This window comes from Bombus vancouverensis, chromosome 3 (assembly GCF_051014615.1).
Source record: "Bombus vancouverensis nearcticus chromosome 3, iyBomVanc1_principal, whole genome shotgun sequence".
Classification (NCBI taxonomy): Eukaryota; Metazoa; Arthropoda; class Insecta; order Hymenoptera; family Apidae; genus Bombus; species Bombus vancouverensis.
In genome coordinates, this window is record NC_134913.1 from 8,945,541 (window position 1) to 8,964,690 (window position 19,150).

The 19,150-nt window shown below is 40.3% G+C and overlaps 1 protein-coding gene across 2 annotated transcripts in view; it reads left to right on the plus strand.

The window, feature by feature from the left end:
* LOC117165757 (uncharacterized) overlaps positions 1-19,150 on the plus strand; it is a 60,533-nt gene that overhangs the window by 26,284 nt on the left and 15,099 nt on the right. For both annotated transcript variants that reach the window (XM_033349118.2, XM_033349117.2), the window contains 2 exons: positions 7,272-7,375; positions 19,033-19,080. In XM_033349118.2, coding sequence (XP_033205009.2) covers positions 7,294-7,375; positions 19,033-19,080 — 130 coding nt within the window. In that variant the 5' untranslated portion in view covers positions 7,272-7,293. The remainder of the gene's footprint in view (positions 1-7,271; positions 7,376-19,032; positions 19,081-19,150) is intronic.

Sequence of the window (19,150 nt, forward strand, 5' to 3'; positions counted from 1 at the left end):
TCGCTTGATGCTTCTTTGTGTCGGAGAGACCAGTCGTATATTCATCGATGATGGAAAATTGAATGTTACGCGAACTTTGAGAGGCACATAGCCAATGTAATATCCTTTACGTGGGGATCGGACGATCAGTGGTACGCAGAAGCCACTGCTAGCTACGAATCCTCGTTTGTATCGAACAGAAAGGGCCGTACGCAGCTCCCTGTAGTGTACGGCTCCTTTCGAGTTCAGATTGCCCGCCGATGATCGCGTAACGAGCCGCTCGCCGTCAACCTGTCGAGAAGCCTCCGGGACCAGTCTGCAACTGTTCAGTACTCGCGGCATGCGGAAACGAGATGGCTTGCAGGGGTGAGACGAGACAGGGAATTTTCTCCAGACCAAACCTTCCTCCTAAACACGCGACAAGTAACAGGAACGAAATGAACGGAGATCGCTGCAAAAAGGGAATTTTCATAATTAATAGCGCAAATAACACCCGCGAATAGGGAAGATTAGAGGCGTCTATTGGAAGAGTCCAGTGCTAATGCCTGGTGCAGAGTCCCTGCTAATGGTAGCAGAGTCACGGAAGTTTACAGTATACCTGACAATTTACATAACGTCATTTACTAGCTTCGACTTGACCGAGTGTTCACCTTCACGCCCTCAAAGAGAAATAGAGAAAGACAGATCCCTGATCTTTGAACCCGTTTGCGCCCATAAACTGAAACGTGCAGATCACGACGCAGCCGCTTTTGCATTCGGTCCACTCCCGGTTACCGGCTCGACCAGGATTCTTGTATCAGATACAGCGGCACGGAGCTTGTTGCCTGCTTCTTTGAAACTTCCTCCGGTATTAGCCATAAAATTACTTTTTCCTAGCGACCACGTTAAACCTCGTGTCTCTTTAACCTTTGGCCGCGATGTGCAGTGAACCTTGAAAAATTAATTTGTAATGTTAGCTTTGTCTCGTACGGTACTCTTGTATGGTTTAGAATTATAATATTTTCGAGCTGTGTATGTCCACAGATTATTTTGTCTATATATACACTACCGTTATTCTAAGATCTTTTAATGGATGTTTGAGCTTTTACGCATTTTAAATTAACACGCATGACAGCGAATGGATAGATTATTAACCTGTATTTGACGCTGTCGTTTAGACGATTCGATTCAGAATTCGCATTTAATCCTCAACAGCTAAAAAATTGCGAGAATTTCAAATTAGACAATTCTGTAACGTGTAGAACTTGTTGCTTACCATTTTTATCAAATATTGCTGCATTGAAAAATGAAAAAACGATAGAGGCGAAATCTAAGAAACCTATTGAAAGCCAGAAATAGCATACTACGTAATTTCCTATTTTATTTTCGTTCATAAACCGAGAATACCAGAACTGGCTCCAAACTCTTGTACCTTGCAAATAACCATTTGTCAAGAGACATAATAATCTCGACTATGGTTTGATTAATGTGGGAAGCACACATGATTCGAACAGGTTCCCAAGGACACTTTATAGCCAAAGCAGGACAACCAGTTACCGCGTAGGATTCGAGATAACCGACGAGCCTGGCCTGTCAATTATCGAGCTTTTGGACGTCGAATCATCATGTTGTCCCTCTAAGAAGATGAAGCATCGTTTCAACGGGCCAGTCTGCCTTTTAGGAGAGGCGGACAGGTCCGTTAGTCATTGCTCGATCGGCCCGATACTCATTCAGGGTATTACCATGTCGGAAGTAAGAACCTCGCATCGTGTCACCGTGCCACGTCCACTTCTTCCAGCACTTTATACGAAATATCACCGTTATGCGCACACTACCGATAACAAGTTAATAAAAATAACCCATTCTAACCAAGTCATCACGATTAAAAAAAACTTCGGTAGCCATAAAACAGGAATGGACAAAAGTAAAGAGAAGCTCTTCTGGTTCTCGAAAAATTATCGAACGTAAATTATTGAAAACGTTTCAATTAATAGATAAGAACGGTAAGGAACGTTTTATCGCGCGCTTCTCGAACTGGGACCAGTTCCAATGTCGCGATCTCGCTCGTTGCACGCATGCGAGTCCATTTGCATAACATACAACGCATACAACATAACGAAATCGAATTAACTGTACATGTAAACGATGCCGTATTTGATCTGATTTGTTGTCATATTCCGAAATCTATGATCTCTGAATTTCATGAGGTATTAAGGTTATGCTCGTTGCCGATTGTAATCGAGGAAGTTGACTTAGGTCAAATTAATTGTGAGTTATAAGTTCAAGCGTGAACCAATGTGATCTTGAACAATTCACTCAATTAAATTACTGATTGAAGAATCTTGCTGTGTTCGTACAAGAAAACATTTCTATATTCGCATTTGTTCGCTATTGCTGGTGTACAGAATGGTGAATATTTAATGTCTTTTATTAGATTCTGCGCAAAGTTACAATATCCGCGTGTTAAGACTGTGACGATCTTCGAGTTACAAAAAGACAACTTTTGGCAACATATTCCGCTCTATTGTTCACGGTTTCGGAACTTCTGTCGGAGAAAGATACCTTTCCAGAACAAAAAAGATCACTTTTGCTTCCAAAATTAAAACTATCCAAAAATAATTGACGAAATTTTACGCAACGTATGGATCAATGTGCAATACCTTAATTAACACTCGACTAAATTTAATAAATGATACGCGTGTTATAAAATCAAACTTCAGAGATGATATTTCCTATGCACGAACCTAATATAACGCAGACTTAGAGTCAGACCGCATGATCTCAATCTCACGGCCTGGAACGTCGGAAATCGTGCGGAGGTCCAGTCTTTACCTAATCACGATACATCGTCGAGTATCAACGGCTAACCGGGACACGGGTTCCGTGGTGGAAACTTCGCCCACGGTCTCCGCACCGGAGGGGATACGAACAGTTTGTTCCCAGGTGAAGGTAATCATATTCCGCGTTCCACGGTAATGGTGAACGAACGCAGCCTCCGGGCTCTAACGGAACCTCTGGCACCAGGCACCCCATTTCACCGGACCTGTGGGTGCATCTACCTGCACCTTATACTCAAACCAAACTCCTATGTTGTTGCAATTATCGCGCGAACAGCTGTTATCCGGGATAGAGGAGATCATTCCTTGATCGTTATCAGCCTGTTGTTTCTAACTGCGGTTTCTAACAGTCCTCTCCGTGCCCTCTCGATCTACTTCTAAATTTCCTGGTTAGCCTCAAATTTATCTGTACTTGGGCGCCTTATCGAACCACAGTTTCTATCAGCTCGATAAGAGAATTCTTCTACTTTAAAAGAGCATTTATTGCTCTTACTATCGACTACTACTTATTATCGAATTTGAATTAGCGTAATGAATACGCTTTTTATACGGAAGTGATATAATCTTATTGTTTGCCGTGTCAGTAAATGCTGTATGTGTCAGTAAATTACAGCGAACAATATGTTACTTACGAGGAGCACGAACTTCAAAATTCCATTTTTGAATCTTAAGAAATTATTGTAACATTAAAATCTGGCACATTCACAAGAGACTAATTATACAGCTAACGATGCGTTATTTAGAAACAACAAAAAATGTAATGAAAGAAAATTTCAAACTCCTAATGAGGAGCTCCCGTATGGAGCTCCATTCAATAATGTTCCACATATAGTGAATGACTTCTTAAAGAACCTGATCTAGTGATCCTAATTCGAATAATTGCCCATGACTCGCTAATTCCATCAGCGTTCCTATTTAAAAAATCACTTGCTTCTCACTATTGGAACGTGATTACGCTTATTTAGTTGTCAGGTACTCATCTGTATCCGTATCGCTTCGTGAAATCGGGTTTTCGGTTGCAGCACGGCCGTATCGAGAGCGTAAGTGAAATTAGTCGCGGTTCGGCGAGTGTGGCTGCAACCGGGTCCTGCAAGAAGGAAAGTAACGCGACTCGCGACGAATGAGGGTGAATCGACGCGAATGTCGATCTTACGACGAAAGGGAAGTAGACAAGACAGTGGGGAAAAAGGGGAACGATGCTATGAAAGAGAAAGAACGATCGGCCGGTGAAACGAGGTGTGCGCTCGCATTTTCATTCACGACGTGTCATCGTGTGGGCGTGCCGTTTCTAGCCTGCTAGAGCGTAACGGCGTCTACCTTGTCGTCTGTGTTAACAAACATACGAGCACGTTTAGCTAAGAATGCGATAATAGGACAATGGGACGTGAATTCATTGAATTTCGAAGAAAATAGGCGCGAGTAGAAAGTGGCGGCCCTTTTAATTTTACGGAATTTCGGTGGTTAGCATACATATCGTTGCGACGTGTCAAACAATTCCTCCTTTTCTTTGTGTACGCGTACGCCGAAGGGTTGTAAGCATTACTGAAATAATTTGTATGATCCCTGCTTTCACGCTTCTGTCAATCGATTATTCATTGAAAATCCGATAGCCAAATTTCTGCGTCAACTACAAAACTGTATAATATTAACATATTCACGATTCAACAAAATCTATAAATATTTACATATAACATTCATAAGAATCAATTATTGAGTTTCTCATAACGTTATTAAAATGTTGATGCTCATTTAGAGAAAGGTAGAGTAAAGAGTACACTGAACCACATATGGGTCAACGGACTATGCACTTGTTAAAGAAGTTCTGTCACAATACATTTGTCCAACTGTTGAATTTTCATCGACAACCACTCAATACAAACCGCAAAGGCTAACCCCCTTCCACTTCAACACTCGACAGTGCGTCTGCATTTATTCACCGATGAATACTTCGGCAAGGGATCGAGACGCTCGTCAATGCATGTTCATACCCATTCACCGAATTCCTTGGTTCAATGGGCCGTATCCTGAATACGCAATGACACGCAGCTTTTGCCGGCTCGTGAGGAACCAGGATTTTCGCATCTAGCCTCTGACGGTTGACTCCCTCGGTCGTTCGTTGCATATGCAAGGGAAAAAAAAGATTAGAGGAAATCCATCCAGCAACGACGAGGATTCATTACGATACTTGCAAGATGTAATTTACAGCGTCGTTAACGAGCAGGCACGAGCTTAGGTGTCACGAGTCGCGTTCCTTCCTCGCTTCCATCCTTTATTTTTCTCTGTCTCGCTCGTTCGATCAACAATGAAATTCCAGCGGAGGGAGTACGTAGACGACGAGAAAAGATGAAGTCGAAGACTTAAAAAGAGAAACTACCCACGCTCTTTTATCTCGGTGGCCCTTTGTATTAAGCCGCTGTCGCAACTGGTATGCGCCGGCTTCACCAAAGTCCACCTTCTCTTCCTGTCAATTCTTCCTTTTGTTCCTTCTCTCTTGCTTCGTTCTCCCTTCGATCCCTCTCTCTTTTCCTCTTTTTTCTCTCTTTAAATGGTTAGTCCTGTGAAACGCGTTCCTAACATACGTAATTCGTTCTTCATGCCGGCTCTTATCACATTCGTCGTTCGTTGACTCCGGATGATGAAATACTGAATCTTCTCTGACCTCTTGCTAAATCTTCGCAATTAATTCGCAATGTAAATTTTTATAGATTATTCAGCTACGATATTATCGATTTCGTATCTTTATTTTTGTATCTTTCGCAGCGCAAAGATCTGCAAAACACATCAAACGAGTTCCAATATTTCGTTAACATATTCTTCGATTCCAGTATATCGTTAAATTCTCATCTTTATCCTTGAATTTGTTAAACTTTAACCAGTTAACAGTATGTAAATTGTTCAAAACTTATGTTTTACCCAAACGCATAAATTTGGTCAGACTTTTGCTGAATATTATGCGAATCTCAACAGCTCCACGACAAATTCTTCGACTTTAGTACATCACCGGATCTTCATCTTTAATTTCAAATTTGATATTTTTCTCGTAAAATTTTTCCATTATCTACGTCATCTCTAACGAAATTCAAGCAATTAAAATTCATACGAAACACTGTACTACGTCATTCGGACACCCAAGTACTATATCTTCTACAATTTCTTATTTTTTTATTGAATCGATTTTGATTCCAATGCACTCCCGATTTTTCATGGTTATCCTTGAACTTGCCCTTGAATTTCACGAGAAATTCCTGCACACATCACCGTGAAAAGACAGCCGGAAATCACGCGAATCCAAACACGCATTCCCACGCACCCACATCTCGTAAATTCACGCCCCACGTACACACGTGAAAGGGACTTGGTATTTAGTAATGTGAATCGGTTTCACTGGCAACATACAAGTCGTTCCTCGTGTTCGTGAATTTTCACGTCTCGGCTGACACCGAAATACGCGTGCTTATTCATCCGTCAGCCTGATCTGCATACCACGCCGATGTATCGCGAGAACTAGCCGGTCGAAGTGCGAAGGTATGCGATTGGCTCGCTTCCAAGCACGTCCAGCTGTCACTGGACGACAGTTACACTAGAATGCCACGTGACAGGATAAATATGACCTTAACATTCAGCGGAGAAAAACGAACAATGGCTTATTACATTTTGCTGTTGGTACACGGTCGAGTTCATAAGAACGAAGAAACGCGATCGACCAATGTGCCAAGGTATAATACTTCTAACCGACGTCTGTTTACGGAAATCGCTCTTCACTGAATGCTTGAAAGAAATTGGAAGAATGACAGCATCTTCTTTATAGACATGCCGTGAAAAGAAATGTTTAAGGATGTTGAGTAATCCATTGGTTCGAACAGTAGTACACGTACACTTTTGGATTGTGTAATGCGAGAAAATAATGGTCTTTAAATATCATAAATTTGAGAAATTCATGAATGTACTAATTCTTTACTTTCTAATATTCATAGTTTTCCCTGTTTTTTTAATTCTATATTATTTACGTGTGCTTTGTGATAACTCTCTATAATTTTGAATGTAAGTCATACAATTTATGAAATAATTATTTTATGCTTATATGTAGAATAAAGATTGTGGCATTTTTAGCTGTATATTTTATCAGATATATAGTAAACTTTCAAACGTAATAAATTTATATTCTAAAGAATAAAAAAAATTCAATGAAATAAAAATAATAAAAATAATATACAATACAATACAATATAATACATATACAATACAATAATAGCAATAAAAAAGAAATGATAGAAAAATTTCTTCGTTCGAATTAAAACAATCAAACTTTATAGAAAAATATATTCAACTTTCGTTATATATTTTCGAATTAAACTTAAGTTTCAAACTTATGCTTCGTAGTATAAAGAATATCAAAAAGAATAAGAAATGTTATTCAAGAAGTTAAACACCCGAATAGAACAGATGTAGCTAACAATACTTCTTTCGTGGTTTCAGGAAACGGAAAAAGACTGCCGACATGTCGGCCTTGAACGCCGGGCCTTGTCGACCCGGGATTATACTCTGCTTGGCTGTTCTACTGGCATCGCAATCCAATTCTGGTAAGTTTTTGAGCGAATCCACTAGAAAAATTTTTTCACAAAAGAACCCACTCGCTCCACAAGACTTTTATCTTCCCTTCCGTCTTGCTTCAACCAACTGCATGTACACGCTCAACGCGTCGGAACGTAACTCATTTGGCGGGGAACAAGTGTACGTGAGATGACACGAAAAGGAAGTCCTCACGAGGAAGAACGCTGACTTTCTTCGATCAGACTTTCCATTCTTCACGCGTTCATTTAAAAAAATAGAATAATATCGGTAATACGCGATTATACGATTACGGTGATTTTTTGATTAAAAATTGTATTAACGTCACTATAAAAATTTTTAGATATCGTAAGAAAAGCGTACAAATAGCAGTTCTGAGAATAGCTGCTTCTAAAGAAAAACATTACAGTTGCACTATATTTGGATCATAATGAGTTAAAAAAATTCAATAAATAATTGTTACTTATTATTTACGTTACAATTATTTATATAAAAAATAGTAATAAAGGTAGTATTAACATAAAATTAAAAAAATACTATCCGACAAAGCGATCTATCCAGATAACCAAACTAAACACCTTCTGATAAATTTTCAAGGCACATCGGATAAATAACATTGTCGAAAAACAACAAGATACAAAAGAAAAGTTTCTCACGGTTGAATTTTGCCCGACATTCAACTTACACAAACACGCAAGGATAGAATTAATTCTTCGTCGACTATCAGCCCGATCGAATCTCTCCTTAATCTTCTTTTTCCAAACCACCGCTATGACTAACCCAACCAGGCAATCTCTGAATGAACAAGCCAGGCTCCGCCAGGACATCGAACCTATCTTTGTCCTCCCTTTCCCTTCGAGGAGAGAATAGTCTTACCTCATAATGCTCACCTCTGGCATCAGGCAAGTCGAGGGCCCCAGGGTGCTTTCCCATGGACCTGGCACACCATATTCGTTCTTCGACGGCACTCGGGTCGTCCCAGTGCGGCCACTCTTCTCCATCACAAGAGCCATGCTTTCTTCGGGGATATCGTATACGTTCTCTTCCGTTTACGTCAAGCCGGTTTCGAATTACGTATATACGCAGACTATCCCTGACCGCGCCTGCTATTCACGGTCAACGATAGATCGAACGTGGTCGACTGACAGATTCGATCGGGGACCGATTAGTCATCTCTGCCCTGTGGCCATGATGCCGTTGCTGCATCAGAAATCATTCCAAAAGGCAAGCAGGCAGAGACCACTTTCACCTGCATCAGGGTTACGTCACGTGAAACTCAAGGTCAAGTTCGTAGGAAAATACACAGTGTTACGTCGGTAAATTTATCTACTTCATTTGGCCCTGTACCAATGTTGAATTAAAATTGGTTCAGATTAATGGTTGGAGAAATAAATCGATTTTATTTGCTATCTTTTTTCGTTATTCGCGTACTCAATGCTAAATCTATAGAGGCCTGTTTCAATGAACGATCAAATGCTGACAATCTGATTTTGACAATCTTCGTATCTCTTAGTTTGCTAGATTACTCGTTTCGCTGATACTCCATCACTCCATCCATACTCAATCACTACATTTTTTATGAGATCATTGTTGGGTGATTACCTAGTCATCAATAAGATAGGCAATATACTCAAGATTGTTTCTTCTAAAAATTAGTCTAAGATCATACAACCGAGTTAATTACACTGTGTTCAAGAGCTAGACAGCTAAGATCACAATCTCGTCGACTAAAACACAAAATCCGTGGTAAGAAAGTCAGTAGAGAGAGTACTCTAAGAGCTGTTAATCCTCGAAATTATACCCGGACAAAATTATTACATAATTGAATTATGTATGTTCTGTACTATTATATCCAACACTATTACAAAGAGAGATATAAACTCGAACCTGTAATATCTGTGTGCGTCAGAATCTTCTATTTCTTCCGTGTTTGATCAATTTTAATTTCACTGACAAACAACTATCGGAATACAGAATTAACATTCGTCACTTCCTGAATTGGATCTCTGTTACGTTGATTTTCATTCTGTGCATTCAACTACCTTAATAGACACCTGTATCGAATTCTAATCAAGCGCATCGCACTTGATTCAGAATTTCTATTAACCTTCTCACAAGGGTTGTTGCAACATCTGATCAATCGATACATCTTCCGGTTTCACTCAAACGGTAAAAACGGATGGTAAAAAAATACGAACAACCACGATCACTTGCTGGATCTTAGTCATCCTTCCCGCGATCCATCAACGCCACGATTCAGCATCGATCCTGTTTCCCGTCGCAACGCGTAGCCATCGGGAATCATTCTCGGAACAGCGTGTTACCTCGAACGCAGCGACGTGCAAAAACGTTGCATCGTCAATGAGAACTCATTAGAGATGCAACGTTTTTGCCTCGAACCTGCCACTCCTCCACCCCGCCGACAATTGGCTGGTTCGACGAACAGCAGGTGTGGACAAATGGTCGTGGGGAGCGATTGAATTCCCCACGACTCCGTACATTTCTCTCTCTCTCTTTCTCTCCCTCTGTTTCTCTTTCCTCTCGCGATTCTTCCTTTTTTCAACTAGATCACTGGGTGATCCTGTCCCTCGTGCGCACCTATCGTCGCCGTTTTCGCCACAGCTTCCCTTTCGAGCGAGCGAGCATCCATCGAGATCGACGCGTTCTTCGATCCAATTCGATCCAACCAGCCGACGTGGTTTTCTTCCATCAAATCGGCGCGTTTGAGGGGCGTTTGCGGGGCGTTTGCATTCGAGAAAAAGGTCGATATTCTCGACGTATCGCCATCACCATGAAACGTTCCTTTGATAAAAAGCCACGAGTTTCGTTAACTCCTGGTTGGCCTCGGATATTCAAAGAAATCTTCTTGTCTTTCCATTCCGAACGACAATTTCGTTGAAATTATCCCCATCCTCGAGGGATTCGCCTCGATCGTTTCAAAACGAGACCGCGTGGAAAGACATTTTGTACGTATCTCGAGTAGCAAATAAGAAAAAGTTTGAATTCAATGAACCGAATCCAGTTCCCAGTGTAATTCATCGACCGCACGAGTAAGCCGTGATCATCGATCCTCGATCGATTCGACGTCTCTGATTGACGACGCGTTGGACGAGCGAGCTCGAAAAAAAGTTGACAGGAAAGTGATATCCGTGTCGTAACCGGGAACGAGATTTCGAAATCCTCGCGGAAACGATCTGTGGAACGTGGAGGAGGGAAGAAGAGAAAAATGCGTGTCGTTGCTACACAGCTGCACGAATAGCGGTTCCTGTACTTGCCTGCATTCACGTGATGCTGTGAATTCTGGTCAAACCTGTAGGTCCCGAAGAGATGGCTTCACGGATGTCACTGACCGCGTACCTCACCACGTTGCCCACTTACGGTCCATGTCGCCGCACCTGACCCTCGTTCCATATTTATGCCTTAATGCCGGCCAAAGTGTCGTTATCTTCGAGTATCACTCAACCGTCGGACCATGCACGACTTCTCTTCGACAGCTCTCGAACCATTCGTCTGACGTTTCCTGAAAATATTATCGAATAATTTAGTTGCTTCAGCGAATGCGACGTCATTCTTGGAATGTCTGTTACGTGAAAGAGTTATCTCATCGTAATGTTAGCGTAATTGCTCGATTTTTTAGTTTGCTAGATTTTTTAGATTTATTCAGTTCTATCGATAAATAGAAAATTCCTTGGTTATGGTTTTGTTAAGTTTGGTAGTTAACTTGTAATAGGAATGAGATAAGTTAGAAGGATAGAAGAAATTGAACCACAATTTGGTATTAAAAGAAATCTCAAGGTTTCTTTCGTTTAACTCTCACGGTAACAAAGAGATAACTGTGAACGACTACGGAATTAACAAGGGGAATGCAAAATCTTCAAACTTTACACATTACTAGATTTCCATTCTATTTATAAAAATACTGCATTGTAAGGATAGATAATTAATATACTTCATGTTTGTATTATTTTTAATTTTATTATTCACTCCTGTAATAAATAATCGAAGTTATTATTTTCGTTCCGTTGAGTTACTTAAACTCATAATTCAGTCTCAGAGTGCGACAGATAAAAATGAAATTTACTTAACATCGATTCATCTGTACAAACGTCTAACAGTAATAACTTTCCGGCTAATAATAACAAAATCGATTTTACATCCTTGCTGTTGGACACGGATATCTTTAATTAAAATCAGAGTAATTTCAAGACTCTTGGTCTTGGTCGTGTACATTTGCCAGACAAATAACACGCCGGTATCAAACATGCTCGGGCAAACACATTCGGTTTATTTGCCTCCTGAGGAGGGTCTCGGCGCCTGTTTGAGGATACATCTATCTTTCCTCGTTATCGCGGTAATTAATTGCTACCCTACTGTCTAGCAGCAAATATTCGAATCTTAAACGCGATTCGAAATACCGAGAGAAAAGGAAAAGGTTTTGAGGTTGTTCGCGCGTTTCAAACGGCGAATTCGAACGTCACTTAAAATTCGGGACGTGTAAAAGAGCGGTAAAGTAAACGTAGCGGTCAACCGTCATTAACAAGAGTACACGCACGCTGCGCTTGTACAAACACTCCTGCATAATTAGCTGGTTTTCCAAACGCCTTATTTTTCTTCTGGTACACGAGGGTTACATAATCCTTGTCGAGAATTCGTTGCCCCGGCAAAGAAAAGGGCATCGATCTGAATTAACCGTAAAAAGACCAGTTAAGGTATGTTGACCTATTAACGTTGGGATTTCTTCGGAATAACCACAACAATTAATCATTTTATTATAGAAATTTCAGTCGATTCACAACGGTGCATGTTTTAGGATTCCAATTCCCATAAAATAAAAAGTTAAAAGCATTTATATGTTGTATCTGGTAGCAGAAGTGCGAGGAATCTTGACGATAAAGTACCGCTCATAGTAAATTCTTCATTTTATTACACTGTTAAAAAGCCAACAACTGAGTGATTCTCACGAAGCTGAGTGATGTTTTATTTAAAATAATTGCATGTGATTCTTTGACGATTATTCCAACGGTATAAAAAGCAAACTTTAGTATTTCTGGCGTTAAAAACATCCGCCTACCGCGATAATTTCATTCCAATTACTATTTTCATTACCGCCATGAAAACTCTGTAACAACATAGCTCCAAGGTTTCTATATACCGTTCCCTATACACCCTCTCTATCGCGCCAGAGCATCGTCCCAACAAACGTTTACTTTCCTCTACTCTATTTGCGAACCACGGCTCCTTATCGTTGTCGTTTACGATCATCGTCACGGGCGTGAAAACACATTTCAAGACGGAAGTAACTCCTAAACGGGGAACAAGAACAAATGATGGAACAGCCCGGTTTTACTATACCGGTCCGAAGGATCCTCTTGGAAACTGGCAGGACTGAGAAAAGGGTTCCTTGTGACTGGTACGTCCTAACAGGTTCCCATATTTTCCGTCTTCGTTCATTCCTTCGCTTGATTCTCCTTTTATCCTCCTCAGCTCCTTTCTTCGCTACCTTACCGGAGGTGATGAGGTCAGCGGCGGTCATTCGACAAAAGGTATGGTATAACGGAACGCGTGGGTGCAACTTCGTCGTGACACGGATTAAATGATCGTATTAATTTCTCTCTGCCTCTGGCACGGGTCCTGGAATTCGAGGCTCCTCTCCTGGGAAACGGTCTTCGTGCTTTAAACGCGTGACACCGGACCTTTCTGCGAATTTGCCTAGTTGAACGTGACGCGCACAGGCTCACTAAAGTATTCGAACAGTTACGAGTACATTTTATGAATATATTATGCGCGCTGTAGGTAACATTTGAAATTTCATCAACGTCGTTACGGGACTCGATTATGATGATTATATTGGTAAAGTTTGGAACATATTATCGGAAAATGTACTTTGCAGTCGATCATATCGAATCTTCCGAGATTTTTCAATTTTGTTGAAATGCTTTCTTGAAATACCGTCCTTTACAGATCACAAATGATAGCTTGCACTTCGTTTCAGCTCAATCAAACAATCACATATTATTTACGATGAAGCGAAACCAATATTTCGTTGTGAATGGATTGAAACCATCGCTATAGCAAATCCTATGCCTCCATTAATAAAACATTATAAATCATTTCCTTTGAAGTTATTATCTCTAAGAAAACTTGTTTGCTAATAACCAAACGATGTTTCGAAGATAAAGAATAATACGTAAAACAGGAACCGATGAATCGATAGATTTACAAGCAGAAGAGCTTCCGAATCTTACGAAAATACGTTTTCATCTTTGTTTTCTGAAGTAACCAACGACGATGAACATCTGCATTCAGTAACCACAGCTGTGCCATCGTTCATAACAGAACCGCAAGAAGAAGTTGCACTTGCTACCAGTTATTCCTCTAGCCACCTGTCTTCGAATCTCATTCTCGTTTTACCGTAGCTTGGCGATATTGTAAGCGGCAATAAACTCGATTGAAAATAGGAGATAATTTATAATTGTCCTCGAAACAGCCCCGTTGCTGCGAGCGAACGTTCGCGATATTACGCCAGAACCGGTTAGTCAACTTCTCTTAATGCAACACGCTCGATACCAATGACATTGACATTGAATGTCGGAAGAGCACAAGTAGTGATACTTTCCGACCCATTAGGGAAGCTTTAATTTCTCACGTAAACGCTAACGACGATAGTCATTCGTCATCATTTGCCATTCGTACAATTTATCGTCGCGTGCGAAGAGCTTGTGTATGTTAATGTTAGAAAGTATCGTTCTAAACATGGGATAATGAACAAGTTAATCGAGCCTCTTTGCGAAAAATGGTAAACATAAATGCTAGAAATTGAAAATTATTAATCATGTTGATTTACGCGAGATTGCTAGATGATTTTTCACTGTTTTTGTAGCTTCTGTTGAGAGAAGAGCTTCCTTCTATGGACGACCTAATTATTCAGGCATTAGTGGGTATTTGATAAACGAGTAGCACACTGATGATTAATGAAACTCGCTAGTTAACCTAATCGTAGAACTTATCCTAATCTAACTATAAATATCAACTCTTCCATAATAAAGTGATTACCTACTTAAGGAAAATATTAGATCTCATCAGAAGGATGCAATAATTATGTATAAAATGCACATCAATGTACCGCCAAAAAGTTTGGCTTCACTTTTATCATCTCCGATTTATGGGAAGAATATGAAGCACAAAATATATTGTAGAATATAGTTCGCTATTTCATGTTTCTTTTCTACTACGTTATCATGTCCAGCTTTTATTTTAGTACAAACAGTAACATTTCATTACTCTTTCGTTTCCCATTTGAAATTTTCTTAATTCAATAAATCTTCCAAATCGCAATGAACCATAATGAACTTTCCAGAATCGTAACTTTATACATCATCCAAATGTCAACCAACAAACCAAATACTACCGACGAAATACTAATGACAGAAAGTTACGAAGTTCTCGGTCTTCCAGTTAAAGAGTCTGTTCGTAATAGAGCTTTTCATCTGACGCAACAAGGGTTGCAATTACTTCATTGTGTTTTTCATCTTCCATCGCCATGAAGAGAAATCCTCATGGCGGTTGCGGTGCAGGGTAACCGCGACCTTGGGAGACACGTAGTGCAGAATTTCGTGCACGCGATACGCGCCGGGAAGCAGAAAGCCAGGTGCTCATCAGAGCGTGTGCGGTTGATGGTAATGAACTTTCGCGAGGCAAGGCCGCCGGGATGATTTCATAACGCGCGCGCAATGCCTTTGCTCTCGCTCGCCTGACCAACCTCCACAAACTCTCTCTCTGTCTCTCTCTCTCTGGCTCTCTCCTCTTTTCCTCTTCCGAGACCGCAACAGCTCGTTGTACGAGCCGTTGAACACACGCTCGACCGAGAGGGAAAGAGAATCATAAGACTCGGCAATAAAAAGCTCGATCGAAGGAGCGAGTAAGAGCTAAATAACCGGAGAACATTGACTTATATAATGAATCGTCTCTGAGGATGAATAAGAGCTCGGCCTCGATTACCGTTCCTACGAGAACGTATGAATTTTTTCCTCGCCGCACGAGGCGAGATCGCCATTATTGTTCAGAGATAATTCAAAGGCCGTCTGTTTGTCCTTGGTTAATTACATGCAATGCAATTCCGTGGTCGAAGAACCTGTACGTGGAACGAAACGACCGGAACTTTCCTTCTTCGAGAAACATATGTACTTTGCAAGTATCTCAATTAATTTATATTAGTTTCTTGATCGAACTGTTACATATTAATGATAAATTAATAAATAGAGGCAGCAACGATTTTTTTTTATAGATTACAGATTGAAATGAAATATTATTGTTGTTAGAGTTCATCTTTCCGGGAACAGAAATATCTCTGACAGTCAATAATGCCGTTACTCCGTCAATTTATTCCACTTAATTCGATCGACTCTTTAAATCGATCAGGATCGAACCACTGGACAAACGGGTTACTTTTTTCGATCTTCTGCATGAAAATTGAATACAGAAGAAATTCACAACAAAAAGAACCGGTTCTCCGATATCTTTCGCCCTGCTGAGCGAACAAATTGTTTATCCCAACAATACAAAAACTTTCTTTGTGGCACCTGTCGTCCCTTCGTCCATTTACATGGCCGGATAATGTCAGTAAGCAGAGACAATGTAACGGGTCCTCGACAGACGTTCATCTAGGTTCTTGCAAATGCGGAGAAAAAAACCGGGCACAGTTGCCGTAAATTTGCTCGTTCATCGGTTGTCCGTTCCTGTTGAATGAATACAGAGTGATCCAAGATTGTAATCTCGTGCGACACGCCGACACCACGATGAAGCCTTACTTGCTGGCAAGGGCCGAACGAGCCGTAATAATTTAGCACGACCATCGTGCAAGACAAGAATCGTCTCGATGGAGCAACTTATATATAGTATGTATATGTAGATATATATGTATACGCGTAGTACGTGCTGGGTCCGTGTAACGTGGAGGCACGCGGCTGGGATCCGTTCGTGGGACTCGCGACAGAGACACGGATGGCCCTTCCATTCACAGACCACGGTGTGCTTCCCAGTACAATTCAATTCGCTGGAAACCGACGCCTGCTGCACGCTCCGCACAGCGCTGGAATGCTGATTCTCGAATATGCCTTGGCTTGCCGAGCAAAGCACGTAGGATGGAAACGCGAATCTTCTACCGTGGCTGGCCGGGAACACCGTGCGGAAACGCACACGCCGCGCATTTCAACCTCGCGCCTTCGAGTCGCGGATCGACTTCCGATCGAGCGGTCTCCACGTCGTAGTGCTCGTCAGCTGGGATATAGGTTTTTTGGTCGAATCTGGAACGAAATGATTCATTGTGAAATAGAAAGGAAAATTTTTGTATAAAGAAAATCATCTGCATTCGTTACGTTCTTTCGGAGTGAGTGCATCTTAACGATGAATGAAATAATGTAATAATAGAGTTTATGGAACATGGAAATTTAAATAAAAATGGATTGAACGAGCATACAATTTCATTCATGTTAGAAAAGTTATACCAATTCGGCAATTGTTTTCTATTTTTTTAGATATATAAGATTTGTAAATGTTTAAAGAACTATTACATCTTTTAGGTCTATTATGTTCTAAAGAAGTTCTAAGATAAATGTCAATGTTTGAAAGGAAGCTTGAAATTAATTTGAATTTCAACGTTTCGAAGCTACGTCATATGATCAATATTCAATGAAATATTGTCTGTCGAAGAAAGATTCCACTTCGCACTAATCAGGTCTATTCGACTCCAGTCTCCGAGATGATGGTATTAAAATTTATCAAGGTAGTCGATTTGAAAAAAAGGAGATCGTAATATGAGCCATAAAAGAGTTCGCGAAGCATCTTCAGCGCCATATAATAAATCTGCCAGCACGGTTCGTTCAATGAAGGGATCATGCTGGACATTCGAATCCTTCGCCTCGCAATGCACGTATCCGCGTACGGAGACGTTTTGTGCATTTCAAAGAGTTCCTGGACGGTTTTCAAAGAAAAAAGTACAAGCAGAGACTTTCGAAAAGAGGACGGCGCGTCATTTGCGAATTCGTACATTCTCCACATTCACGTCAGTAGCTTATGAAACAAGTATCTCGAAATCAAAGTACACACACAGAATAGATAGAGAATAGAATCACCATTATTGAAATATTAGAAACATTCGCAGTTCAAAAACTGTATAGCACAAAAATATTCTAATAAAGATTTATAACAATAAATTCTGAAAATATTCTGAAATATGAAACGATCACAGAAAGAAACAATTATTCCTCTATTCAGCCTATTGTATCTTTATTAATCTCAAATACAAATTCTAAGGAATTCAATTTTCAGAAAAACCACCTATCTAATATTAAACAGTAAAATCCTGTATCAAAAGACTTCTGTCTTTCCGTTCTATCTAAAGTCTCTTGCAACTAGTTCCGCCAATAATAGCTTCGTACTTTCCAAATTCTTTCGTAACCAATATCCAACTTTCATTCTAAGAAAATCTGGCTTCGTTGAAATTCGCAATAAACGCGAGTCGAAGACGTAAACCGGAAAAAGAGAACATCCTAGAAAGAGAAGATCCTATCGGCGAATAGAGAGGCTTATTGTTCGAGTAGGAAGAATGGCGAGAAGCGATTGTACCTTGCAAAGGGTGGCGTGTCGCGTTTCACAAACAATCGAACTCTCGAGTCGCGCGCGCAGCACTTCAATTCCGAAGAAATTGCGAAAACGACGCCGTGTAAGGCGAACGATAAAGACGAAACGAAAGCGAAAGATAGAGATAGAACGAAGCTTGTGCACGTGCGTTTCTACTATGGATTCGTCGACGGTGAAAACTAGCAAGGATATAAGGATAAACGAATGGCAAAGACAGAGCAAGAGATAGAGTGAAAAAAATAAAAGAATTCTGTATTCCATGCACACTCGGCATACAATTCGTTCGACTGGGGCGAGGGTGTTAACGAGAATTCGCCCACGTACGCTCGCGCCATATGACGCTTTGACTCACTCCGTTGTTAAAGCCCGGCTCACCCTCCGGACAAACGCATCCCGCCGGTAATTACTATGATAAACTGCATGCAGAGACACGACTCGTCTCCCTATGAAATTTCATGGGAAATAGAGTTCCTTAGATTATTTAGCCTCGTACATACGCTATTTCAACGTTGGAATTTCCATAATGAATTCCAGGAAATGAATATTATTTTCGTGCTATGCACAACTCTGTTTATAAGTATTTCCATGCGTCTGGAAAACTTAAGAAAAATCTGAGAAATCATTAAGGAATTATTAAAATGTTTAAAAATTGAAGAGTTCGATACGAGTAAAAAGATATATATTTTGTTAATTTTGATAAATTGATCGATAATTTGAGCGAAATATGTAAATATAGAAACAAAATTAATATTTGGTACGGGATTTACACACTTTTCCACTAAATCAATTATTTCCTATTTACATGTTTGGCACGCGTACTATTCATAATTTAAGCGCTGCAAGTATTATCACCTTTGAAATCTTAGAGTATTTTTAATATAGCTCTCAAATCAAAGAACTGTGGGAACTAAGTTGAACTATAAATACAAACTCCTGCTAATAATTTGTGTGAATTATTACGTTTGAATAGGAAATCATTGGATCATATAATGAGAACATGAAATGAAATGTATATATTTTTCTGTTACAGCGCCTGTATATGACCAGGATAGCACACAAGTAGCAGAATACGATGGAGGTATGTACGCCGTGACGACTTTCATTACTCCTAATCTAATCAATGTACACGCACGTTACCGACGACGTGA